The following is a 27,780-nucleotide window of genomic DNA, read 5'->3' as shown; positions in this document are numbered from 1 at the left end:
ATTATGCCACAATTTACACTTAAAAAGTATCTTAATTTTTACCAGTATCATCGACGAATCGAGCCACGAATATGCAAATGTACGCTTTGCATACTTATTAAGAAATTTAGGAAATTGTTTACTGAAATTTATCTTTTCTGTTCACTTTAAATCTTCAAAAATGATGTTTTACCTTGATATGTGATCGTGTGTAGAAGTATATTTGTTGTCCAAAACTTTAAAGCGTTGAATCAGGAAGTGATTGAGTCACTGAGTCATTAATATGCAACAGAATAATAACGTAAATCTAGTTTTACGTTCATTTTGTGACAATTAAAGGATAATGGGCACTCTTTTCGTCATTATTCAATTAGGTTCGGTCTTGATAACAGAAGGTAGGTAACTCTTTATAATTTGCACGCTGAATTAAACCAGAACATATTTAATCATAGTCTGTTGTTGTAACAAGTCAATGCTCCATATCCTAATAATTTAACATGTACCACACAGAAATTCAAAAGAACCATCTTGTTTGAGAATAAGGAACACTTAGAACTTAAGCTTAGTACATTGATAAGATGATATTTCCTATCTTTAGATGAAGATATTTACGGCACATGTTTCAGGCACGTACTGCTACACATAATCGACTACAATGACTTGATTATGAAAAGATATTTAGTTTGTCTACTTAAGGATTATTTTCAGTTGTTTTTTAGATTATTGGATATGTTTTAGGTCGTTTACCTTGCGTTGTATACCGAACCAAGTCGTTTATATCCCATAATCGTCATTTTTAACGCGGATCAAAGTCGTCATTGTCATCAATTGATAGCGCCATTTGTAATTTACATGAATGCTTTAAGTGTATTTGGGATACCACTGAAGTGATTCTGTACTTACGGGGGCGTGGCTAAAATACCAAGTTATGTTGTACGAAATGGAGAATGCTGCTCATCCTCGATGAACTATTCAGCATATCACAGATATTGAAATATTACGAATTGTACTGATATAGAATTATCTTATACATTTTTAAATACACAGGTGATTACAGTCGTTTACCAATCAATCCCTGTTTATTTAAGTATAGATGTCAATTTAAACATTTAAAAAAATCATATGAACTGACCAAATAAGTGCGGACAGAAGTTTTATACATTCACTGATTACCTGATGATCTCTCTCTCTCTCTCTCTCTCTCTCTCTCTCTCTCTAAAATAAGAATTTGCAAGAGCTGTATGTTTTATGTGACTCCCATATGCGGACTCATGAGTCGTCATTCATGTTGTAATTATAAAAAACAAATATCATATTTTTCTACATATGCTGACAATGTCTAATTTCAAAATGTGATATTTGATATATATAAAATTTAAAATAAGATATTTTTATCCACTAAATCGTTTGTTTTTCCAAGGCACGCACAAATCCTTTTAAAGGGTGTAATTTTAAAATTGATGCAGTTACATTATTTCAACGATAATTATAGTCTAGTGTAATGTAATGTATGCAGACGGCCTCATAGTTCAGAATTTAAAGGTTGAAAGGGAACATGTTTTCTTCATCTAACAATTGTTGTCCTTAAGGTCAGGTAAGTAACCATCTTTAAAACGTATATATTTAAGAACTAAAATAAAGGAAAAAGGTGCTTTAGAAAAGTTATTACATGATGACATGAAAATTTTGGGGTGGTCATGTTCACCAATGTTGAACTTCGGTTAAATGCATTTGTGACAAGTCATTGTATCCGGTAGATTCACGATATACCTTTCATTTAACCGGTGTGTTTGTGTGACAGGTAAATGAAATATATATGAAATGAGTAGTCGGGTGCAGCTTTATGCTAGAAAAGTTTGATTACTATAAAATATCAATGGAAATTGTCCTCTATTCGGTCTGTCAATTCCACTTTTCGGAATACCTAACCCATAATAGACTATGAAATTGGTTTGACTTACACAGGTGTTCGGTTTATTAATGTTCACGATACAATTAAGTTGATGTTAAGGAACTTTATTAATTGTCTCGTTTAGACAAGGTTTCATTTTATTTAGGATTCAGTTTATGAAGGTTTAACGGTGTAATATACATACATATTTCTATGTTCCAATGTGTTCAGGGTTTACATAATTAATTATGTAGTTGTGATAGAGCCAAAAAGGTATCGTGGTCTTGTTTCATAGGCTACTTAAATTACAGATAATCGGATATCGTCAAAATAAATAGTTTTTGGGGCTGATTTTCTAAGCCTTGCATTTCTTTAAATCGAATATCGAAAGAGTTATCAAGGGAACCAAGGTTTTAGAACATAAAAAAATCTAAAATAATACATACAAAGTAACAAAATCTAATGGGTAACTCGGACTCTACTAAAAACTGAAAGCATGCATCAGGTGCACCGGTAGGTGCATCGAAAGTGCTTTTTGTGCAAATCGTTAATAAATAGACAACCTCATAGTTCGACAATTATAGTTCCCGACCAAACTAAGGTTCTAGCTAAAGAACCCGAAATACTTAGAAGGTTGTAAAGGCACATTTGTCTTCGTTTAACAATTATTGTCCTTAAGTTCAGGTGAGTAACAATCTTTAAAACGCATCTATGTTAGAATTATAAAAAAGAAAAAAGGTGCTTTAGAAAAGTAAATGACATGATGACATGAACATGTTGGGGTGGTGATGTTCACCAATATTGGACATCAGTAAAATGTATTCGTGACAAGTCGTTGTCTCCGGTAGATTTACGATATACCTTTCATTTAACCGATGTGTGTGGAAGGTAAAGGAAATAATTCACATATGTAATGCGAAGGCGGGTGCAGCTTTATGCTAGAAAAAATTGGTAACTATAAAAGACCAATGGAAAGTGTCCTCTATTCGGTCTGTCACTTCCACTTTTCGGATTTTTTATTCAGCTACTGTACTGTAGCTACGTGAAATATAGTGAACCATATCTAACTCATAATAGACTTTGAAATTGGTTCGACGTACACAGGTATTCGGTTGACCAAGGTTCACAATACAATTAAATTGATGTAAAGGGACTTTATGAATTGTCTCGTGTATACAAGGTTTCAAATTATTCAGGGTTCAGTTTATACAGGTTTAACTGTATAAAATATATACATATTTCTCTGTTCCAATGTGTTCAGGGTTTACATAATAAATCATGTAGTTGTGATAGAGCCAGAAAGGTATCGTGGTCTTGTTTCATAGGCTATTTAAATTACAGATCGTCAGATATCGTCAAAATAATAGTTTTTGCGGCTGATTAGTATGACAATTATAATACTGAACCATTCTGAAGCTTTAGCTGAGGAACCCAAAATACTGAGAAAGTATCGGTTAAATGTACAATATAGTTTAAAGTTGTTGTTTAATGATTTTTAATTTATTACCATTTAAAACAGCACGCGTCGTTTGAACGAGGATACTACGAAAGTTATGCATAATATATCAATACCCTTAAAAATAAAACAAATGATATATAAATTAAAATATTAAAACTACACTATATAATTTACGCACCAACTTTCACCATCTTCTAAAAAAAAGTTTTTAACCGTTCGTGCGTCATTCATAAATTAAGTAACTCTACTTATCTACGTGATGTTGTGAATGATGCATAATCATCCGCTTTGCATGGTTGGTAGCGGATAAAGAGGGTTTTTTGTCTATAAAAATCAAACATAGAATATGAAGTCCAATTTACATAGACATCCTTGATTGACACGATCTGCTTTGTATCAAAGTAAAGGTTTTCATATTATTTTTCAAATACACAATGATCAGGGATAATTTTTCTAGAGTAGATGATACTAAAGCACGCCGTTTGATCAATGACTGTTCTTCAACTTTTCCTCTTTTAGGTCAATGTGACACTGACCAATTACAATGTATAAACGGCTTTGTCTGAGACTGTTTATCTATTTTATTCTGTCAATAACATGTACATAAATTGTTATTTTTTTTTAGTTAACTCTGTTCGACCAGAAATTGTAGATGACATATTACCAGATGTAAAACTGCGTGGCCAGACTGCTTATTTAAACTGTTCAGTAATCAATATGCAAGCGCCTGCGGCAGTACGTAAAACGTATTATTATTATTATTATTATTATTATGATTAGAATGGCAAAGTTGTTTTTTCTTGACCCAGTTTACACCAGATGAAAAGAAAAAGATCATGTTCCGTTATGATGTACATACCCATAATTACATATCAGTGAAGAACTTTTTTCTTACATCGATGACAAAAATCTTGATTGAAGATATATTTGTAGAATTATAATCGAATCTCAGTAAATATCAAACAACCACAAAGGTAAAACTAAACATGCTAAAATCGTCTCAAATTTCTAGTTTCGGTAATTATACATGTATAAACCGTGTCGTAATCATTCTATACTTTTTGCGAAGTGAAAGTATATGTTATTGAGATTTACGTGAAAAATTAGATGAACACATGTTTATTGAATAAGGTCATTTTTCAAATATTACAAAAGCAATCTGTTTACAGCATTTACCTCAACATACAACACAATCTGACGTCTTCTGATGATTTTTACCTTATGTCGTTCGAAGGATATATAAAGCATTCATACTAAAACTAATATCATTTAATTATGGGGAAAAATAGTTTGACGATAAACACACACAAAAAAAAAAAAAACAAAAAAACAAAAACAAAAACAAAAACAAAAACAAAAACAAAAAACAAAAACAAAATGTTTAAAGTTTACTTTTGTTTTTTTTCATTTTTTTTCATTTATCGCTTTGGTAATTTTATTATAACCTTTCAGTCACATGTTTTATTGTTTATTCAGGGTTCCTTAATAATTTATTCAGTAAGAAAAGGAAAGACAAAAATTCAAGTATCGAACAAAATAAGGTTTCTATATTTTTTATAAATGAAATGAGAAAAACGTGTAAACGAATTAAAGAGTAATCAAGGGAACCAAGGTTTTAGCGGTAATCAAAAGAATGTAATCCAGGGACAAAGACGAAACATGGAAAATAGACATAAACAACAAAGAACATAAAGTAACTAAATCATACAATCAAAGTAACAAAAGCAAATGAGTAACTCGGACTCCACTAAAAATTGGAGCATAAAAAATGTCCCAACGAATTTAAATCAATACAAACGAAAGTAAAAATGGTACAAACGAATGTAAAATTAATAATATTGTACGAAAATTGAAAGGTAAAACACTCAAGGTGAATTTTTAAATTGTACAAACGATTTTTTTTTATTTTGCACATATAAGCTCTCGTACTTTTTCGTATAATTTTTCAACAATGTAGACAATGAATGAACAATATACAATATATACCGTGTGTACGAAAGGGATGAGGAATGATGTTAACTTATCATCAGTCCACTCTTATACATTTCTTTCCGTAATCATATTTGACGTATTTCATTTAAAATTATTCATGTATTTAAAACCAATTTTGATAGATGTTTGCACTATAGAAATCCTTCCTTTCACTATCAACGAAAAATATGTCCCCTTTTCAGGTTCAATGGGTAAAAACTAAAACACCATCTGGTGATCCATTGATGATTTCCAACAATGAAGATATAAAGGTTGACAAACTAGTAGACGGAAAAAGAAAATATGACGTCGTGCGGAAAATTGTAAACAATAGAGAGCAGTTCCAGTTAGTCATAAGGCAGTTACAGGAGACAGATTCTGGGGCATATAAATGTCAGATTAATCTCCCTAATCAGAATTATCAGCAATGGCCGAGTAAATTTGGGAATTTAACAGTACAAAGTAAGTGATTTACACTGGATAGATTGTTATGAAACGCTTTTCTTCATCCTGGAGATATGTCCTATTCAAGGAATAAACTCGAAAACATTGATGAGACAACCTATTGTTAAGCGTAAATGACAAAAATATGGCTACAAGTGCCGAAAAACATACAGATCGCACGAAAAAAATATTTTCGCTTTGTAAGCGCTAGTAGTTATATTTGGTATATTAATCATCCTTTTTTTTAAATACACTTTAATATTCGATTGTAATTTGAATTAATAAGCTTGATTTTTAGAATAGTGTTTGAATATTCCGAACTAAAATGACATTAAACAGCAAGTTTGACGGTCCGAAATGATGAGTTCAAGAGTTTTTCGAAATAGCAAAAGTTATTTGATGGAGATCATTCATTATAAGTGATGCTAATTCCAAAAGCCCCCCCCTCCCAGGCAACCAAGATTCGAAAACCAAAATAATCCAATCCAAGGATAAAGCTTAAAACTAGACAGGTTTAAGGACACACACAGTAAAATCCATGAAATAACTAAAGTGATTGATTTTTGGTTTAATGCCCGATCAGCGATATTTCAGCTATATTCAGGCGAAATAACTAAAATAACTAAAATAACAATAACAAAGAAATAAAGGCAAATGAGCAACCCGGACCGAACTATTACCTGGAAGACCAGGTGCATAATTAGGGTTAGCGACTAATTCATTATGGAATTGACACAAAATGTACTTTAATCGACGCACATAAAAAGAAAACAAAATCTGAAAATAAGAGTGGAAATCTTATTGAATGATTATTCAAGGGAACCCGGAATTTAACAAAAACAATAAAATATATTCAGAGGATAAAGAATAGACAGGGACAAACAGAAAAAGTAATTGCAATGATAAAAAATGACATGTTCAAATAAACAAAAGTTAATGAGCAACCCGAACTCAAACAAACAACTGGGAGCATGGACCAGGTGGAAACGTTTTCTGGTTTTAAAAAAAAACATCCGACGAGTTGCTTATTAAATCGTGAAAGCTTCATATGGAAAAGATTGGTAAACATTGAATGTATCATTTTTGAATTTAGCAAAGCTTGATTTGATATACTTCCAACTTTCTACTCATATAAATCTTATCGATATTATTATGTTCAGTTCCCCCTAAGATCAAAGTTAATAGTGCAGCAAGTATACAAGTTCAAGAAGGAGCTAACATTACACTGAAATGTGAAGCAGATGGATATCCTGCTCCAAACGTAACATGGAAGCGAGGGGATGGCTTCCCTTTACCCGATGGTGGTTTTCAACACAGGGTAAAAACTTAAAAAGCTTAATTAATGATTGCAATCCATGTAAAAATACAGAAGAAATGAGAATTTATTCTGTACACGAAATTTTATATTTAACCTGAATGGAAATCTTAATTGGAATTGTTTTAACCTCAGTTGCAGTCAAAGAGATTTTAAATAATCAATGATAGTAATTGTAAAATTCTTACAAAAGAATTAAGGTTTGAGTCATAGTATGGGCATTTAAAACTATCATCTATCTAAAAATCATTAGAATCATGATCATGTGGTTATATTTAGAATGAATGTGTCCTATAAATGTAATATACAATATATATTCGAGAGCAACACATTTAATAAAACTTAAAATCTGGATTTAAAAAAAAAACTGAAACAGTTTGTTCTGGGTCAACTCAACACCACTTCGGTAGGATTTCATGTCACTCAATCTGCTCTGAGGCAACATATACCAACACCGGTAGGATATGTCAAATAGTAATTAATCAATGATTAAACATTATTGTAGTGTATCTTTGATATTTTTAGGGTAGTCTTTACAACGTTTATAACATAAAAGCAGTTGACAGAGGACAGTTTATTTGTATCGCTGATAACAATGTTAAGCCGCCTGACTATTATACTGTACAATTAGAAGTCAGATTTGCTCCATTATGTACTGCAGTTCAGGATACTGTCGGACAAGCTCCAGACAGATGTTTCCATGCAAAACTTGACTGCCTAGTGGCTGGTATGATTGATATAACAATAACCTTCAAAAACGGTATAAATGGTTTATATCTTCCTGTTGTACGGTTTAAAATGTCTTAAAACACGCTTCGAATTATTATGGTCCTAAATGTAGTTGGGCCAAATATCTTTTTATTAAAAAAAAATCTTATTGTTGACTGCTTTGGGCAGTCTTATCTTAAAACTTTGATTCGATTTGTATTTATTAATTGTAGCTACAAAATACTATCAATGACATTTACGAAGTATTCGCCCACAAATTTTCTAAAGATTTGTATTCTTCTAATTTCACTCAATGAGGCTCCCATAACTGAAAGTACAAACCGCCTTAAAACCGGCCATTGAAGTCTTTTCCTGCCATTAGTATACCGGTAAAAGAACCCAGTTGATAATACAACCATTAACGCCCCTCAGGGAAGGGTAAGGAAGCCTATTTATGAAATAAATAAATATAAAATCGCATCTCGACAAAGCAGATTCTCCGCACTGGTGTAATCGTCTACTTCCGTCAGAATATTGTTTTGCCATTCAAAGTTCTGGTCTTTACTTTCTTTTTATATATGACGTTGCTGACGCTCCGTTCATATAACAGTAAGTAAGTGTCATAAATCAATACTGACACGACAAGTAAATTATTATTTAAATGAAAACTCATGAGACATCCGAAATTCAAAGAGAAAAGAAGAGTTTTAATAATAATGCTGTTGACAGGTTTGTAGTTTTTGGTCTAAAAACTTATTTCATTGTTGGGGAACATAAACTATTGTATAATGTAATGTGATTAGATGATATTGTTTTTTTTTGCCGTTGGTAATTAATTGTATTATACGAAGGTCTTTTAAACACTAAAATCAAACGCCAAAAAAAAAAAAAAAAAAAAAAAATCAAAAAAACAAGGAATTAATTCTAATTTGCAAGAATAACTATCATTGATCTGCTAATGTTACATATTAAATATCTATGAGTTAATTGATAGCAATTTAAGCAAATGTCTTCAAATGTTTTCTTACAGCTTTTGAATGGTATAAACTTCCCATTTTCACCATATACAACCCCTTACTCTTCATTCTCCCCATTTCTATTGACCATAGAAAAACTCCTATCAATCCATATAATGTAAATTTTGTTTGGTCAAATACTTGCATAATCTCATTTATTTTTTTTTGACTCTTCAAAATTAAAGAGTTCTTAAATATATTCAATTTCAATATATTTTCAAACAAGTGAATACTTTAAAAACTATTTTTTCTATCCTTCCCATTTTTCTTCACCCCATACACTATCCCTTTTCCCAACCCCCCATATACCAAACAATGCACGGGAAGTTTACCGCAAAACTAGTACTATCTCGGCTAATACATTTGTGTTCTGTCACATTGTTGCAAATACCTAAAGACTTATCTTGGGATGAATATGAATGTCATATGACCTATCTCCTTTGTGTTGAAACAATTACAAGGTCATGACTATTAGTTATATAAGTACACCATAATTGGATGTTCATTTTGCTACATTTACACAGATCTAGCCTGTATTTTCAAATTTAAGAGTTAAAACTTACGCATTTTCATCCCCTCAGTCTCCCAGTCCAAAGGCTAATTTTACCTCATTTGATTTGATACCCATTTAACCAGCATCCCTTTAAAATTTACATAACAACGTGCCTTTAAATTCTGCCAAGCTCTGAAGGAGAGCAATTATTCCACACAACGTCCAATAAGCCTGTCTTTAACCGCAATAATGACTAAAATAAAGAATAAGACAACAATATTCCTACATTTAACTCTTGGTGGTAATGGATCTTCGCGCCACTATTCGTACCTTACCTCCATGTTAGAAATCCAGATCGCTGTCACTTATATCTTAAACAAAATTCCTCAGTTATTTCTTAATTTGAGAAATTCTGCAAATGACCTAATGATTTAAAGTTTAGTATTGATATTATGTAATTCTTACTTCTTTTTTTAAAGAATTAAAAATAAAGAATTTATGCTTAATCGAAAGGCCTAGGGATAGGCATACGAATTACACGTACCAAAGAAGTTTATATACATATAATTATTCATCATCTTTTTCATTTGTAACATTGAAAGAACTGATTGTTTGTTATTTTAGCTAATCCAAGATCAGAAGTGATATGGTATAAAACAAACAAGGAAACACAAGAAAAAGAGCAGATTCAGGATAATTACAAGTACACTTTAGAGTTACAGGATGATCAAAGGCTTAAAGCCGATGAAGAATGGTACTCTCTTACTGTCAAATTTGTTCACGGTAGTGACTACGGTGATTATTTCTGCACCGCTCGGAACGAATATGGCAAAAAGGAAGCAAAGTTTCGACTTTTTGGTAATTATAAATTTTCTTGATAATGTTGATGTAGATTTAAGTTGATGTTTTTGCAAATACAAAGCTATGCGGTCTGAACACTTAATTTATCTGTTTGGCTCTCCGTCTGTGTTGCATACATCGGTAAAATAAATATTCTTGAGCCTTTAAATATTTTGATGACCTTTCCAATATAGTTTTGGTGGTGTACACGAATTGACATAAAGGCAATTTTTGGCATATATTATCAAGTAGAGATAATCGAGACGATATGACGTACATATTCAGGGTCAAAGAATAGTTGCGCTAAGTCAACAAGTTATTGACCAGACATACTATTCCTACATTGCTACTAGAATAATCATGCGCCCCATGAAGCAGCATCCCATGAAAATTGAAAATGACATCAAAATATTTACCCGCTTTCTTCATCATTTTCATCATTAAAATGTTCTTGTTCTGATTCATATAGACACAATTTATGAGAGCTCAATAATAAATATTTAATTTTGTGTGTGTTCTAAACAAACCGTTCTTATCATTGTATACTTCGCGTCTTCTCTTACATTATGTTCAATTTCAAAAGTTTAAGAGGGGACTTAATTGAAAGTACACAGTTGAATTGGCTACATTTACAATGAAGAGTGTTGAAATTTTCAATTATGTACTTTCAAAGGGAAAATACATTACAGCAACTGAGAAAAGGTGTAAAGGTCCACCTATATATATGCATTTCCATCGATCTTTTCATTGCAATGTAAACATAGAATGGAATACATATTGTTCTTTCACGCACAACGTTTTCGATTGTGTTTGCCTGTATTGTTTCAATTAGGTCGTTTGTCTGTTGCCTGAATTTCAGGAACATATTAAAGAGTAATCAAAAGATCTAACTTTTTTCACACCCAAAAATGTGCATGAAATTACCAAAGTAACACCTCCATAGAAGCCAAAGTAAATATGCAAATTGACATCACCTAAAAGGGGGCATGGGCCACATTGTGCATAAGAAGGGTGAGCGGCACTTGCTCTTCCAGAACCATCCACAGAGTTGCTCATAAAATGTCACGCCCAGGGTAGATGATAGAAGAAAGGAAAGCCATGACGCGGTGAAAAATTTGCTTAACATAGTGCATATATATATATATATATATATATATATATATATATATATGTATATATATATATATATATATATATATATATATATATATATATATATATATATATATATATATATATATATATATACCATAACAACCCACCATTTATGATGACAAGCACAAAGCAGTGTCTGTTGTGTCCTTCATCAACTTTTTTAGGGTAAGCTGTGATGTATCAAATCCCTGAAACTAGGATTGTTTATCTATAAGGCTAAAGTTGAGATAAATATCTGGCTTAACGGTAATTTTCCTTTTGTATAAAATCAGCTTTAAAACCTGTCTCCTAAAAGTGAAGGAAAAGATAAGCAAATAGTAACGGAGCGCAATTTGTTTCCATTGGAATACCGACCATCTGTTGTGTTGAAAAAAAATAAATAAATAAAAAAAAAAAAAACAAATCCCCCACACTTGACAAGTCATGTTGTATATTAAGAATTTAAGCATTTCGATATTTGGCATATTTAGAACATGATACGGAATCGTTTTTTATTATAAAGTGTAGAGATATTGTTCAAAGTACTACCTTTTTGTATCCTGGTATTCAACCTTTTTTAAGTAACAACGATGTACAATGTTTTGAGTTGCGATTTTAACTTCGTGCAATAGTAGAATAAAGCGTTGAAGAAAACCATAGGTCTTGATGCCATTAAGTTCTGATAAAAAATAGCATTGATGGTTTTCAGTAGAAATTTCGAATATATCAGAAACCACATTGAAATGAAACCCCAACGGGGACTTACTTTATCAAACAAACAGTGTGAAGATGATATTATTTTATTTTCAGAAACCATGGAATGCCAGGGTCCAAGTTGTCCATCTGTAAATGCAGGTTTTGGAGGTATTTTGTTCCCTTAAACTCTTTTTAAAAATATTTATATATTACAACTTATTCAAAATATATGCAAATGGGAAGATTCTACGGTATGGTATCCTTACAAAATATAACGTGTATTTTAAAAACATTTGTTCGTAAATTTATAGCTTCAACTTTTTAAAGACTTTACACAAAGAATGAGGGTACATAAGGCTCTCTTCCGCCTTGTAGAAGAAGTGAAATTATCTTCCATTAGTAAATTCATATTTTGTCTTTTTTTTTTTAAATTTAAAACAATTTGTTTTATCTTCCCTTTTAACAAAAAAAAAAAAAAAAAACAATATGTTTTCGTTTACAAACGAAATAGAGAAAGCCATATGCGTATTCAATCAGTATATGTTGAATGAAGTAAGAAACAATTACACATTGGTGTTTAATTTAATACTATTTGTTTGATTCATAAAGTTACGGCTTGTTCGGGTTAGGATTGTAAGTAGAACGCTACTATTTATTTCCCATAGGCGACATTAGTGACACTTTTGAAAAATTCATACTTTTAAAACAATTACGGAACTATTGACTGATTTTTTTGCAGTAATATCTTCATTTATCTTACTAAAATTGCGATCAAAGTCATAGCAATACCGTCTAGATTCTTTGGTATTTTAAGCAGACTATTTTTGGAATCAAAGTTTTCCTCTTTATCTGCGAATGGCACATAAACTTTAAAAAATTACAATATTTATATAAAATGGTTTCCAAAAAAATAAAATAAAATAAAATATAAAAAAAAAAATAATAATAATAATATTGCAAGTCTGGAATTAATAAAACATTTTAGGTATCAACAGTGTGTCCAATCACAGTGTCCAGAAGTATTTACTTAAGAAGGGTACACAAAAGGCCAACCTAAAATAATGAGAAATAGTACCGTTCTACCTGTAAAACCTAGTAATCGACATTTTACCCTTCTGTTTAATGTAGATATATGTTGCGGGTTTTTTTTGTTGTAATTGCGATCAAGTTTAACTTCAGTGCCTGACGTAAATGTGAGAAAAAATATTGGATAGTCATGATTTGGTACAGTCACGTATTTATTCCTATAAAGAATCTTTACTCCAATATACGCATTAGAAAGCTAAAAGCAACCAATAATTTCTGTCTCCCGTTCCGTAAATTAGTGTTTTTCAACAAGTAATGACCTATTTAAAAACACGTTTATATAAAATTCGGTGATCATCGAAAGTGTTCCGCTGAAATCGGAATCAACAGAGAAGAGACAAAAATACAGATCATGTGGTGCCATTACATCCTCAACTACATAGTAGCAATGCATAGGTGACAATATCTTAGAAGTTAAAAGTCACACATGTTTCTTTCTGGTGCTTAACGACAGACAAACAGACAGATAGACAGATCCATGTTGCACCGTGTTTAATATTTTCTTAATCGGTAATATAGGTAAAACACAATAAGCAAGGACATGTATAGTTCATTGTTGATAAACTTATCCTTACTTTTAGGAAAAACTAATGCTTATAATATTTATGAAGTTTTAATATACATGTATGACGTTACGCGTGCTGTTCGTACCTACAGCGGTAACACAACGTCACGACGTTTTTGGGGGAAAATCAGAGAAAATGTGTACGTTATTTTTTCTTTGATAACAAATAACTACGAAAAAGAATCACAACTTTCTGTAACTAATAATTTTCCAACTTGATAGGGAAATAACAAATGACACTTTTTCAATCAAAATTTATGATCGCGAATTGTGGTAAATTGGTGTAGGACAGTTTGAAATAAATGCATCTGTATTCTGTATATGTACTCTCCCGCCTTTTACATATACATGTAATATATTGGAAATTGCAGTTTTGACACTATTCTTAATCACTTTATTAGATAAATACAGTTTGTTTTTTGTTGCAAAATAAGAACCAGGAGAGAGTTAAGTCTTTATTTGCGTTTGATTTTAGAACAGTGTTTATAACTTTGCTGGATTATATTTGAGAATGGACTGCTTTGCTACATACCAACAATAGTACCTTTAGAGAGTGTGCTCCTGGTTTCTATAATACATGTACCAGCTTATCAAAAGCCCCTCAGTCCACGCGAAAATAAATCATTATGTAGAACACCGATATTTTAATACGGTTACTAAAACAAACAAATATTGAAAACAAACGGTGTAATTAGGTAACATGGATGGCCAGGTGTTTAATCATTTGACAATTAGCTAGGTCACATGATGATGTACAGGTAAAGTTGTACTTTTTGTAGCGATTTTTAGAGTGAATTTTGAACGTATTTTAATAAATGCACATAGAGATCCAGCGTTAACTAAAAAATCCCTTTTCAGGTAAACATAATATGTAAATCCACACTTTCAGTTTTAATCATCTTTTGGTTAACGCTGGATCTCACTATAAAATAAGTTGCAAAAGAGTGAAAAAAAACCCAAAAAACAAAAAACAAAAAACAAAAAAAAAAAACGCTTTTTTATTTACTGAATAGCCTTCAAGACGGTTTTTGTGCAATCGTTTCTCAATCGTTACTTTTTTAATTACATAAGTAATCCATAAAATTGGAAATTTGCAAAATAAATTATATGAATATTTAGTTTTCTTCCGAAGTTTTGACAATTTTTAACCAATTCTTTCAAAAGGCAGAATAAGGCCTTATGCCTCCCCATCCTTTAGTACAAAAAGTAAATTATATCAAAGGTGTAGGAGCATTCTACCAACTATCTTGTAATCACATAATATTTCTTCACAACATTGTAAAATATATAAATTTTCGGGCATAGTTTTGAAATTAGTTCGATGAAATGTCATAATGTTGCCACAGTTATTATCATTTTCCAAAAAATTCTGAGAATTGAAAATTTTGTTGTCAGACATATTTGCATCCAGAAACCTATGTTTACATCCAAAAAACAACATTATATTTTTAATCTGATAAACTATGTAATAATGAATGTATATTTGATGTAATTTGAACTCGTTTGTTCTTTTAGGGGAGCATGAACACCCTTTTCCTGCAAAAAAATTGACTGGAAAGTCACACAAAAGTATAAAAATTGACAGAATATCTGAATTTGGTCAATTTCAAACAGCTCTTTTTTTTTAGAAATAATTATGAAATGCCTTTAAGTTTTCTCATTTTTTATGAGTTTCAGTCTCTAAATTTGCTATTGAATCTTTCAACACTATAAATTATTTAAAGTTGTATTAAGGCTAATGATAGCCTGCATTCCTCCTTCTCATTTGAAAGGAAATTAAAGCATGGAATCAGAGCTTACCTGCAATTTCGTTTTTTTTCTTTATCGCAGCTAGTTTATGGCATCACCTGTTAAGAAATGACACTATTCTAAAAAGTGTTATTTTACCCCAAAACTGTTCCTCTCTTTCTTCCCACACATTTTACAAATTAATACATTATTCGATATTATCATTATTATTATTATTATTTTATTTTCAGATCTTTCAATGTGCCTCATTATAAGAATATCAGGTGACGATACTACATATGCAATAGTAGGAACACATGGAGGCATAAACAAAACAGTAGAGGAAGGAGCCAATATAACACTGGAGTGTAAAGTATATGGTATTTCTGCTCCTCCAAACGTAACATTGACACGAGAGGATGGAGGTCGTTTACCGAATGGTGACTTAGAACATCGTGTAAATATAAAAGTTAATGAACATGAACATTCAAGTAATAAAAATACAGGACAAAATTTGCAATGACATATTACCAATAAGAATTTTTATTTGATATAGATCCCTCATTGCATTCAATCAAAACCCTGTTTCTTAGTTATGTGAAAAAAATATTTTGAAATTAAGAGGTTCATAAATCAACTTACTTTTTGATAATCACTCAGTTAAATTATGAGTTTTTACACATTGTGTCCGTAACGTTAGAATTCGCAAACTTTTCTCAATTAGAAATGGATTACTGATGGGTTTTTGTGTATAAACAAATGTTTCCAAATGAATCAAATTATGCCACCCCCGGATAATTATGACAAAGTAATCTATGATCAAGAATATTCACGTGTGTTGTTTAGTACATAGATCAACGAGTGTATTAACATTCTCTGTTGTCTACTGTAAATGTAAACTACCATATATACCAACCCCAGCCATTAAATCTACACACAAATCGAATCTTTCTTTCCATATCATAATTACAAGCATCAACGTATATAAAAAATTAAGAACGAGAAGTTCAAATTCATTTTCTTCGATAGCAGAAAATATTTTACGTAGATTTAAAGTAAATTTGCTTTTACTTACGTCAAAATGTATTACACTTAGGAAACCTGAAATAAACAAACGTTGTAATTGATGTCCAAATGATTCATAAACAGATATTTGTTTTTATCTTAACGTTTTCTATCGCATATTCTGTTTAACTATACGTTGTTCGTACGTACAAAAACTTGATCTTATGAGCAGTTGTTAAAGAAGGAATTGTGTCTTTACTGTAATATATATCGTATTCACTTACTTACGGAATTTGAATTAAAGACGATTATCTGTGCTGTCGCATAATTACATTTTAAAATTAATACCTGTATTACGGATTTCGGTATATGTGACCTCTTATCAGAAGCATGATAACCAAATACATAAGGAGATCGAAATTCTTGAAGGAATAATATCATGTGCAACATAAATGAAGTTATAGGGTTTAAGGGTTTTGAGGTTTGTGAAACTGCATATTTCGATAAAAAAAATCTATGCTTTGGTTCAAGTCAGACTCGTTTGACTTTTCACATAATTGACACCAATCGGGCCGTTTCAAAATACGATAATTTATACCATCACTTGGAAAAAAAATCATCAAACGAATTCACGAAGCCATCATACTTATTTGACTAAAACATTAGTCTGCTAACAATAATGAAACTAAATTGTCTTTTTGCATTTAAGGGAGGTCTTTACGTTATTCATAGCATAGCTAGTGTAGACAGAGGAATATACATTTGTACTGCTGATAACATCATAGACCCCCTGGCAAACCTCACAGTACAGTTTATAGTTAAATTTGCTCCAATATGTGTCAAGGTTAAAGTTGTCTCCACCCATAATGAAAGTCTTCGTGCAACTCTGGATTGTTTAGTTGCAGGTAACTTGAAATGTTTTTTTTTCATTTTTACTACCAAAACATGGAAATGTTTCACCATGAAATTAATCATAAACGAAAAAAGTACAACACGTGACCATCTCTTTCCTACCCGTAGCTAACAACTGGAAATTGATTCAGTTATTTACCTTCCAAACTAACGATTATATAGATTTCGTTTTGGAAGCTCGAACAGTTGGAGATACTCAATAGCGTGTAGAGACGTGTTACATAACTTATTGTTAATGTAACCGCTTTCCTTATACATACAACGATAATGGATATAGTAAAGATGTCATAGAGACAACAAAACAACCGGTATACTGAAAGCTAATGGCCACCCATGGGTCATCAATGAACGGCGAGGAAACCCTCACACCACAAGGCAGACTGCTGCTAGCCCCAAAACAATATTATTCAAAGGTCATTGGAAATAGTTGCCCCCATATACTACAGGAACATAAAGGTAATTTGCAAGTGAAGACGGGTAAATACGTAGAGAGGCAAGAAATTAATGACTTGAGATAAACCCCATTTAGTCTGACCCCTCTGGAAAAATATTACACAATTAAACACACTTTAAATTGATACATACATAAATAGACTTGGTTTACATTACACAAATGTAAAACCAAAGTACTACTGGCAGTTAATAGACTTGGTTTACATTACACAAATGCAAAAACAAAGTACTACTGGCAGTTAAGTGTAATACCAAATCCAGACCATTATCAATTTCAAAAAGTTATGCTGTTACCGAATTTTATGTTAACCCAATTCTTCACATACAGGGATGAGAACCGCGGTACATCCTAAGTCATAAGACACAACCACTGTCATGTCGATAACTTCTTTTGAATAAAGTGTGTTAGTTTCAATGTGAAAACCCCATTAGCGAATGTGTGTTCTCAGCATCTGTATTTTACATGAAGTATGATACAATTATGGGTATAGTACAGAAAAACATTGTACAAAAAACCTTCATTTGACTTTCCAAATGCGCGGCTCATCAAAAACGGATTTCTAGTACATAAAGATCTGTACAAAATATTCGGGAACTGTAGCGTTTCTGTATGATAACATGCCAAAATAAAAGATATCAGTGAACTACTCTACATGTGTTGTAACTAATCACGGTAATCAATGAAAACAATTACCCTCTTAAATGATTTTAGAATAATCACGGAATGTGTATATGTTTTTCTCTTATCAGGATATCCCGCACCGGAAGTGATATGGTATAGAGACAATAAAGCAACACAACAGAGAGAGAGGATTATTTTGATCGACAAATACGCATTAGAAGTACAAGATGATCAACGCCAAAAAAACGATGAAAAGTTGTATTCTCTTATCGTAAATAATATGGAAAGTTCTGACTATGGTGATTACTTTTGCACCGGCAAGAACCAATATGGCCAAAGTGAAGCCAAAATTCGTCTTACTGGTGAGTTCAATATTTGTTATCTGTACATTTGTGCAAAACGACAAATTCGAGATTTGTATAATTTGATACTGATATATGCTTAGAAATCATTATAACAACAAATTTCAGGGATATTTTTTTTACACACGTACCTTTTCATATATTTAATTGTTTTATTTCAGAAAAGCACAACATGGAATTTGAAGTATTGAAGGAAACAAATACCACGGAAACATTAACGTACACCATTGCAGGAATGATATTAGGATTGCTAGTGGTGAAATGTCTGGAAATCCGATTCTAAATACTATACTGTTGTATATTCAATAATGTTACACCACATCAAAGATCACATAGTTTTAGGTAAAATATAAGTAAAATAGTACAAGTCGCTGAAAGAACAATTTTTGTATAATTTACAGTGTACTGCTTTGTATATTCAGTAATGTTATATCATAACAAAGATCACAAAACTCCTGGATATAGTAAAATAGCCCAAAGTGCTTGAAGAACAAACTTATTGTATAATTTATAGTTAACTGCTTTTGTATGTTCAGTAATGTTATATCAAATATCACAAAACTCCGGGATATTGTAAAACAGCACAAGTCGCTTAAAGAACACACTCAGTGTATGATTAAAAATATACTACTGTAAAAGCTGTTCGTGGGGACCAATTGTCATGGCTATCGTGGTTAGGCCGAACCACAAATTTTGGTTGCCTAAGAACCGGAGATTTGCATTTATTTGTATCATGAAAACCTTAAAACCATGAATTCAAGAATCCCCGAATATTGGTATAAAAAATTAAAGTACTTTTACACTGTTATATCAATCAAAATTCACACATGATTTTGGAATGTAGTAAAACAGCTTGCTGGAAGAACAAATGTATTGTGTAATTTGCAATACACTGCTTTTGTATGTTCAATAAAATTATATTACATCAAAGCTCACATTACTGCGGGATCTAGAGACATAACTTAATACTTTTGTTATAGCTCTACATTAGTAATGTGCGTGCAATTTTCAAAATGGTCCCAAAATACTGGGACACTGTAACAGAAAAACTTTTTTGCCTAAAATTATGTGATAAAGTCCAAAGTGGAAATTTTGAAACTTAGAATTCTTAGTTGTACAAAATGAATATTTGATATCAAATTTAAAATTCGTGTTCAAAATCTCATTCCATTTTTGGCATAACTTTTCTAGATACTATCTTATCATATAGGAAATATTTGCATGGCTTCTTATATTTTTTAGCTTAAATATATTTACCATTTTCAACCAATTTATTCTGAATTTTGCTTATTTAGTACTTTGATCCATGATCCATTCACACGAGATAACACATACATGCATATATATAAATAATACTCTTAAAAATTTCTTTTTCTAATCAACATGCTTATCCTTAAAATCTTCAGCTCAATAAGAGTTTATTCACTTATTCATCTACAAATAATATGTCTCCTTCTGTGTGATTTCCTTTTATCACAAACTTTTCATTTACCCTAATATTCAGCCATATTGCCTGTTTTAGGGCATTAGTTGTCAAGGCAAAATCTTGTTCGATTTTTAAACACACTATTCCCTAAAACTAGGCCAAATGTCTCTCCAAAATATATTGATTTATCGGCTTCTTGGTTAAGATATAGTATCTTATCCTAACGTTTAGAAGTAAGGTTTCCAAGGAAACACATTCAGATGGTCTAGAAATTAATCTACCCATGACATCTTCTAAGCTTTACAGAAAGACGTAAATCGTAGAAAAGTGAAGGAAAAACACAAACGAGAGTTTCTTGTAAGAAAGCCCAATATACAGTGTCAAAAGCTTTTTTCAAAATATATTAATGACAAAAGCCCTGAAAAATCGCCTTTTCTAATTTATATACTTCGTATGAAATAAGGCGAACACATTCACCTGTATATCTACCCGTTATAAAACTGTTTTTGTCTTGTATTTGACTTAAAAAAATTCTAAATCTGGTTTTAGTCTATTTGCTATACACGATAATTCAACCCTGAAATATACACATAAAAAAGGTGATTGGACGCAAGTTTTACCTTTTAATTATAGATACAAACACAACAAAGAACATGCGATTACCAGAATAATACGTACAAAGCAAAAAAAAAAAAAAAAAAAAAAGAAAGAAAGAAAAAAGAAAATGATCATCCCGTACTCTATAAACTTGACGCATGGACCAGGTGCACCACTACTGTAAACAATATCTTCTTTTCAGACCCTCATTTAAAAAATTGAAAAGTGGATATTCAATATAATATGATTTCAGTAAAAAAACATGTGAATTTCCACTATGAAACCATCAAGACATGAAATTTCCTTTCAGACCCTTCATGTAAAGTAATCTCACCCTGACAAAAAGTAATATTTTTCTGAACTTGGTTTTGTTATAAAGGGGTTGCTATTTTTCTTAGAAAAGGGATCTATGTGGTTTATATTCTTTGTTTCAAAAAAAAATCTGTGCTGTCCTCATCTGGGCCACATACTGCCACAAGTATCACTTGATACCATTGCACTTTAATGTAAAGTATGATATAGTTTCCATTAACATCAACTGACTCCCCATCAATTTTATATTAAAAGAAATTTCGAAACAAAATTACCACTCAACTGCCCCTGCTAGTCCCAGTACTAAACCTGGCAGAATATCCATATTCATTAAGTCATAACTTTCCATTTCCACAACATCCTTGTGTATCAACTTAAATAGAAATATAAAATTTATCCCTACAAGATACAAAAATAAATTTTCCTCTTTTTATTCAAACAAGTCCCCTACTGTTTGATGACTCTTCACCGACATATGCATATTTGGTTCTAAAATATAAATTCGAAATTTGCTAAAAAAATATATGATTAGATATTTCTTGTTCTTGTATGTTGATGGTAAAAACACTTTAAACAGAACATTTCAAACCAGCAAGTGGTTCATATCTGTTTCGGACATGTATATTCACTATATAAAATTGTAAAGGAAAAAATAACCCCTAAAGTCGCACCCAAACCATATTATGTTGCATATGTTGATGTTAAATTACAATGTTTTATTCTTGAAATGAAACAAATTAATTAAATGGTCTAATGTGTAACAACTGTGCATTGTATATACATATTTGTTATATAAAAGCCAAGTGAAAACCGCCCCCGATAAATTGCATGGAATAGAAGCAATTTTAAGATATATGTATACTATTTATCAGATTTTATTATGAGTTACTTAATGTCGTATTATAATGTACATGAGGAATATAATCAGAAAAATAATTCCAGTAGTACATGTCCAATATAAACAGAATAACAATTTTCAAAATTGTATATGTATGAAGAAACAACCTGTACCATTTCTTTATTATTATCATTATGCTAATGTTATTACAGCAACGTTCAAAAGTTTGTTGCTGCTATCTTACAACTAACTTCAAAACATATATAAATTTTAGAACTGCTCAAAATCAATTTAGATAAAAAACAAAAAAAAAAAAAAATAATAAATAATTACATAAATAAAACAAAACAACGCAACACAAAAAATATCACAAAATAAAATAGAAACAAAACAACGCAACACAAAAAAAAACAAAAAGAAAAGCATAAAAAAAATACCAAAAAAAACCAAAAAAACAAACAAACAAAAAATAAAAACAAATGAAAAAAAAAACAATAAAAAAAAACAAAAAAAAACAACATGACAAATCACCTTCTAACTTGCATGTTAGGCATTTAATGTATAAGCCTTTTTACATAGTAAGTGTAAATGCATACCAAAACTTTTTTTTTCTAACATAAGGAGAGAATTAGTTCGCGATTTTGATTTCCTAAAGTTCGTGAGAAATTATGCACTTTTACAAATAGTCAGCCAGTACAGATGCGAGGACACAATGCGGCCGAATTTTTCCGGTTAGCTGAAAATATATATTTTGCATCTCTTTATCTCTAAAGTATCGTGTTTATCTACGAACGAATGCTCTTCTACCAACAATCAACCTTTTAGGTTCCAACTTTTTTAATTCATTAATTCTGACGGGTTCACCTTTGCATACGAAACACCATTTAGGACAATTTTGTTAGCAGTTTTCTGTTGTTAAGTAAAACCGGAATCAAGACACGTGTAATCTTACCAGAAAAAAATCAGCTGTCCCCAAGGAATATAATATATCGATAATTTTGAATCTTTTTAGAGAAAATTTGACAACAGGGACACACATTCTAATAACTATGCACCAATAACTTACTATAAAAGAATTTACTTTGCTTGTAAACAAATGCAAAGAAAAAAATTAATAAGCGTATTATACGATTCTCATAATAATAATTGAGAGAAACAAAGTCAATCTTGTGCATCATTTAAGTCCTGCCGAACTGCTTGTTAAGTACAGTCCCGCCTATGTACGTAAATATGATCTGTTTAAGGCAGTTTCGGGTTTATACATACTGTTATATGGTTTCTGCAAGAATAATTCATAGCAACTCTTCATGTGATGAGTTGAATATATTGTTTGCATGCAGCTACAACTGAATCCTACTGTTGCCAGTGCGATTTTATTGTAGCTTATTTGTTTTTTTTTTATAAACTGCCTTTGTAAAAGTCTCAACAATTCCTCATGTAAATGATTTCAAAATTGAATTAAAGTTCATGGAAATTGGTTTAGGTTTCAATTACTTGATATGATTATATTGAGACCGTAGCTATGTGCTTTATTCAAATACTTTTTATTGTAATTTTTTGTGGAATGGTGTATTTTTGATAGATTCTCTGTTTGTTGTTAATAAAGAGTAATCAAGGGAACCAAGGTTATAGTGGTGATCAAAAGAATGTAATCCAGGGACAAAGACCAGACATGGAAAAGAGACATACATAACAAAGAACATATAGTAACTAAAATCATACATACAAAGTAACAAAAGCAAATGAGCAACTCGGACTCCACTAAAAACTGGGAGCATGGACCAGGTGCACCGGTAGGTTAAGCGGCCCCAGCTTTTCTAGAAACACCCGCCGAGTTGCTCGTAAAAAGTCAAGTCCGGGATAGACAAACGAGGAAAGGAAAACTATGAGTGATACAATTTGATATGCTGAAAATACAAGAGTGAATACATCGGCTTGTTTGAATTTTCAATGCAGGTTTTATGATTTTTTTAAAAATTTTTGAAGCCTGTATCTTGACACTGTCCAGTTGATAAAATGGACCTTATGATAAGAAACACAAAATATCCAGCAGTGGTGTTAGGTATGGCATGTGAAAAAGAATTACGATTAAAATAATTTTGTTCTGCTTGACCATCAGAACTTGTATTCCAGTTGAGCAACTCTGGTTCTATGAACCTCTTGCCATAATTTTAGTTTTGACACCAATTATTATATATATAACTTTCATTTGAACCGGTTCAATATTCTTTGAAATCTAGAGGCGGTGATGACAAGGGAACATTGAGAATTGTCATTTTGTCTTTTTACAAACCTTTACAAGTTGTTTCATGCAATAGCCGTGTATTAAGTGTCAGTTCTTGTAAGGAACGAAACACTATTTTGAAAGTGTAATTTTGCTATTTGCAGAGTCAAGAAAAAAAGACAATATTTTCTATATAATACAGGCCCATTGAGTTTCAATTTCATAGGAATGCTCTGAAAATGAACACTTCAAGGGCATATAACTCTGTCAAAAACCTCATTATTCTACGATTCCATTTTAAAAATTCTGATCAAATTCAATTATGCGGATATCAAATAATGGTCATAACAATTTAACACGGATCAGATTTTTCATTTTCATCAATTGATATCGCCATTTGTGATTTATATGCATGCTGGTAGTGTATTTGTTATACCACTGAAGTTGTTCTGTACTTATGAGGACGTGGCTAAAGTACCAAGTTAGGTTGTACGAAATGGGCAATGCTGCTTAATAACTCTGGGCTATTCAGAATTTAACACAGGTTTAAATATTATGAATTATAATTATATTGAATTGTGTTATACACTTCTAAATACGGCATTAATCACAGGTGATTACAGTCGTTTTCCAATAGATCCATGGTTATTTAAGTAGAGTTGTCACTTTAAACATACTAAACAAATTATGTGAACTCAGCAAATTAGTGCGGAGAGAAGTATTATAATTATAATAATAAATCCATCGATTTTCAACACGCTCTCTCTCTCTCTCTCTACGATAGGATTTGTAATTTGTTAATTTGTGTGACTCACATAAGCGGACTCGTGAGTCGTCATTCATGTGGGAATTATACAAAAAAGTATCTGATATCGTTCTACATATACTGACAAATTCCAAGTTAAAAAACGAGATGTTTATATATTCTTTATATATTCTTTCTTCAGGACTTCATGCATAAATTCTTTTGAAGGGTGTAATTTTAAATTTTGTATAGTAACATTATTTTAACGATAGTTGTAGTCTAGTGTAATGTAGTGTTTGCAGACGGCCTTATAGTTCATTATTTAAAGGTTGTAAAGGCACATTTTTCTTCAATTAACAATTGTGGTCCCTAATTTCAGGCGAGTAACTATTTTTAAAAACGCATTTTTGTCAGAATTAAAATAAAAAGAAAAGGTGCTTTAGAAAAGTTAATGATGTGATGACATGAAATGTTTGGGTGGTCATATTTACCAATGTTAAACTTCGGTAAAAGGTATTTGTGACAAGTCATTGTCTCCAGTAGATTCACGATATATCTTTCATATAACCAATGTGTGTGGAAGGTAAATGAAATTATTCATATATGTAATGCGTAGGCGGGTGTAACTTTATGCTAGAAAAAAAATGATAACTATAAAATACATTTATATTGTATAAATGTAAAGGGTCCTGTATTCGGTCAGTCAGTTCCACTATTCGGAATTTTTTAATCAGTTACTGTACTGTAGCTACTTGAATTACAGTGAAGCATATCTAAATCTAACCTATAACAGACTTTGAAATTGGTTCGACTTACACAGTTGTTCGGTTTACCAAGGTTCACGATACAATTAAATTGATGTAAAGGAACTTTATTAATGGTCTCGTGTAGGCAAGGTTTCGTTTTATTCAGGGTTAAGATTATTCAGGTTTAACTATATAATATACATACATATTTCTCTGTTTTAATATTTTCGGGGTTAACATCATAATTAATAATGTAGTTGTGATAGGATCTAAAAAATATCGTGGTCTTGTTTGATAGGTTACTTAAATTCCAGATAGTCAGTCAAAATAAATATTTGTTCTAAGCCTTGTATTTCTTAAAACCCAACATTGAAAGAGTAATCATAGGAACCAAGGTTTAAGCGGTAATTAAAAGAGTAAAATTCAGGAACAAAGACCAGACATGGAAGAACAGACATTCACAACAAAGAACATAAAATAACTAAAATAAAACATACAAAATAACAAATAACTAAAGGTCTACAGGTAAATGCATCGAAATTAGAACATAAAATAGCTAAAATAATACATACAAAGTAATAATAAAAAATAATAATAAATAGACAACCTCATAGTTCGACAATTATAGTTCCCGACCAAACTAAGGCTCTAGCTGAAGAACCCGAAATACTTAGAAGGTACCGGTTAAATATAAAATGTAGTTTGAAGCTGTTGTTTAATGATTTATATTTTAAGATTTAAAACAGCGCATCGATGGAACGAGGATACAACGAAAGCACTACATAACATATTAATACCCTGAAAAGTAAAATAAATGATATACAACTTTACACATCAACGCTACATTATGTAATATACGCACCAGCTCTCACCCTCTTCTAATATTTTTATAACCGTTCATGCGTCATTTATGAATTAAGTAACTGTACACTTAAAAGTATCTACGTGATGTTGTGAATGATGCATAATCAGTTGCTTTGCATGGTTGGTAGCAGATAAAGGCTTTTATCTATGAGAATCAAGAATAAAATATGAAGTTGAATTTAGGTAGACATTATTAATTGACACGATCTGCTTTGTATCAAAGTAAAGGTTTTCTTATTACACAATGATCAGGAAAATTTTTTTCTAGAGTAGATACTAAAGCACACCGTTGGATCAATGACCGTTCTTTAATTATTACTCTTCTCAGTCAATGTGAGACTGACCAATTACAATGTATAAATAGTAAATATAAATATTTTGTTTCAGACTGTTAATCTATTTTATTCTGTCAATAGCATGTACATAAATTGTTCATTTTTTTAGATTAACTCTGTCCGATCAGAAATTGTAGATGACATACTACCAGATGTAAAACAGCGTGGCCAGACTGCTTATTTAAACTGTTCAGGAATCAATATGCAAGCGCCTGCGACAGTACGTAAGACGTATTATTGTTATTATGATTGGAATGGCAAAGTTGTTTTTTCTTAACCCTGTTTACACCAGATGAAAAGAAAAAAAGATCATGTGCCGTTATGATGTACATACCCATAATTACATATCAGTGAAGAACTGTTGTCTTATATCGATGATGAAATTTAGATTGAAGATGTATTTGTAGAATTATAATCGAATCTCAGTAAATATCAAGCGACCAAGGTAAAACTAAAAATGCTAAAATCGTCTCGATAACAAATTTCTAGTTTTGGTAATACATGTATAAACCGCTTCGTAATCATTCTATACTTTTGGCGAAGTGAAAGTATATGTTTATTGAATAAAACTAAATAAGTTCATTTTTCAAATATCACAAACCAATCTGTTTAATATTGTGTACAAGACACATGATTTACCTCAACATACAACACAATCTGACTTGTCTTCTGATGATTTACCTCATGTCGTTCGAATGATATATAAAGTATTCATACAAAAACTTATGTCATTAAATTACGGTGAACACAATAGCTTGAAGATAAACACTAAAAAACAAAATGTTTAAAGTTACTTTTGTTTTTTTTTCAATTTTGTTCACTAGTTCTTAGCGTTTATCAATTTGGTAATTTTATTTTAACCTTTCAGTCACATGTTTTATAGTTTATTCAGGGTTCCTTAATAATTCATTCAGTAAGAAAGGGAAAGACAAAAATTCAAGTATCAAACAAAATAAGTTTTCTATATTTTTTATTGATAAAATGAAAAAATGTGTAAACGAATTAAAAAGTAAT

At 31.1% G+C, this 27,780-nt stretch overlaps 1 protein-coding gene and 1 pseudogene across 5 annotated transcripts in view; both read left to right on the top strand.

The window, feature by feature from the left end:
• Positions 1 to 199: 199 nt before the first annotated feature.
• Positions 200 to 22,453, top strand: LOC148610109 (lachesin-like). Of its 4 annotated transcripts, none has more exons than XM_088542193.1 (11): positions 200 to 374; positions 3,955 to 4,064; positions 5,504 to 5,762; positions 6,905 to 7,062; positions 7,585 to 7,819; positions 9,901 to 10,134; positions 12,061 to 12,114; positions 15,577 to 15,782; positions 17,040 to 17,235; positions 18,446 to 18,679; positions 18,841 to 22,453. In XM_088542193.1, the coding sequence occupies exons 1-11, from the start codon at positions 323 to 325 to the stop codon at positions 18,960 to 18,962; spliced, it is 1,860 nt and encodes a 619-aa protein (XP_088398319.1). In that variant the 5' UTR covers positions 200 to 322; the 3' UTR covers positions 18,963 to 22,453. The 4 variants fall into 4 exon arrangements, with proteins under 4 accessions (XP_088398319.1, XP_088398320.1, XP_088398322.1 ...); XM_088542194.1 differs by having other exon boundaries at positions 202 to 374; positions 7,585 to 7,786; XM_088542196.1 differs by lacking the exon at positions 3,955 to 4,064 and having other exon boundaries at positions 248 to 374.
• The window catches only part of LOC148610108 (MAM domain-containing glycosylphosphatidylinositol anchor protein 1-like), a 21,416-nt pseudogene continuing 12,517 nt past the window's right edge, over positions 18,882 to 27,780 (top strand). Inside the window, exons 1-2 of the transcript XR_015914733.1 lie at positions 18,882 to 19,021; positions 26,876 to 26,986. The product of XR_015914733.1 is annotated as an MAM domain-containing glycosylphosphatidylinositol anchor protein 1-like (transcript). The remainder of the gene's footprint in view (positions 19,022 to 26,875; positions 26,987 to 27,780) is intronic.

This window comes from Perna viridis, chromosome 8 (assembly GCF_037379345.1).
Source record: "Perna viridis isolate PV_CMFRI_1.1 ecotype Kerala chromosome 8, ASM3737934v1, whole genome shotgun sequence".
NCBI classification, from domain to species: domain Eukaryota; kingdom Metazoa; phylum Mollusca; class Bivalvia; order Mytilida; family Mytilidae; genus Perna; species Perna viridis.
Note: the sequence above shows the minus strand (reverse complement) of the source record. Positions and strands in the feature narration are given on the sequence as shown.

What these genes read in the sequence shown, in the direction of transcription:
- LOC148610109 (XM_088542193.1), top strand. Translation starts at nt 323, where the DNA reads ATGGGCACTCTTTTCGTCATTATTCAATTAGGTTCGGTCTTGATAACA. An exon ending in TGTAAATGCAGGTTTTGGAG is followed by an intron (nt 12,115 to 15,576) that starts GTATTTTGTTCC and finishes TTTTATTTTCAG; the next exon opens with ATCTTTCAATGTGCCTCATT. An exon ending in AGCCAAAATTCGTCTTACTG is followed by an intron (nt 18,680 to 18,840) that starts GTGAGTTCAATA and finishes GTTTTATTTCAG; the next exon opens with AAAAGCACAACATGGAATTT.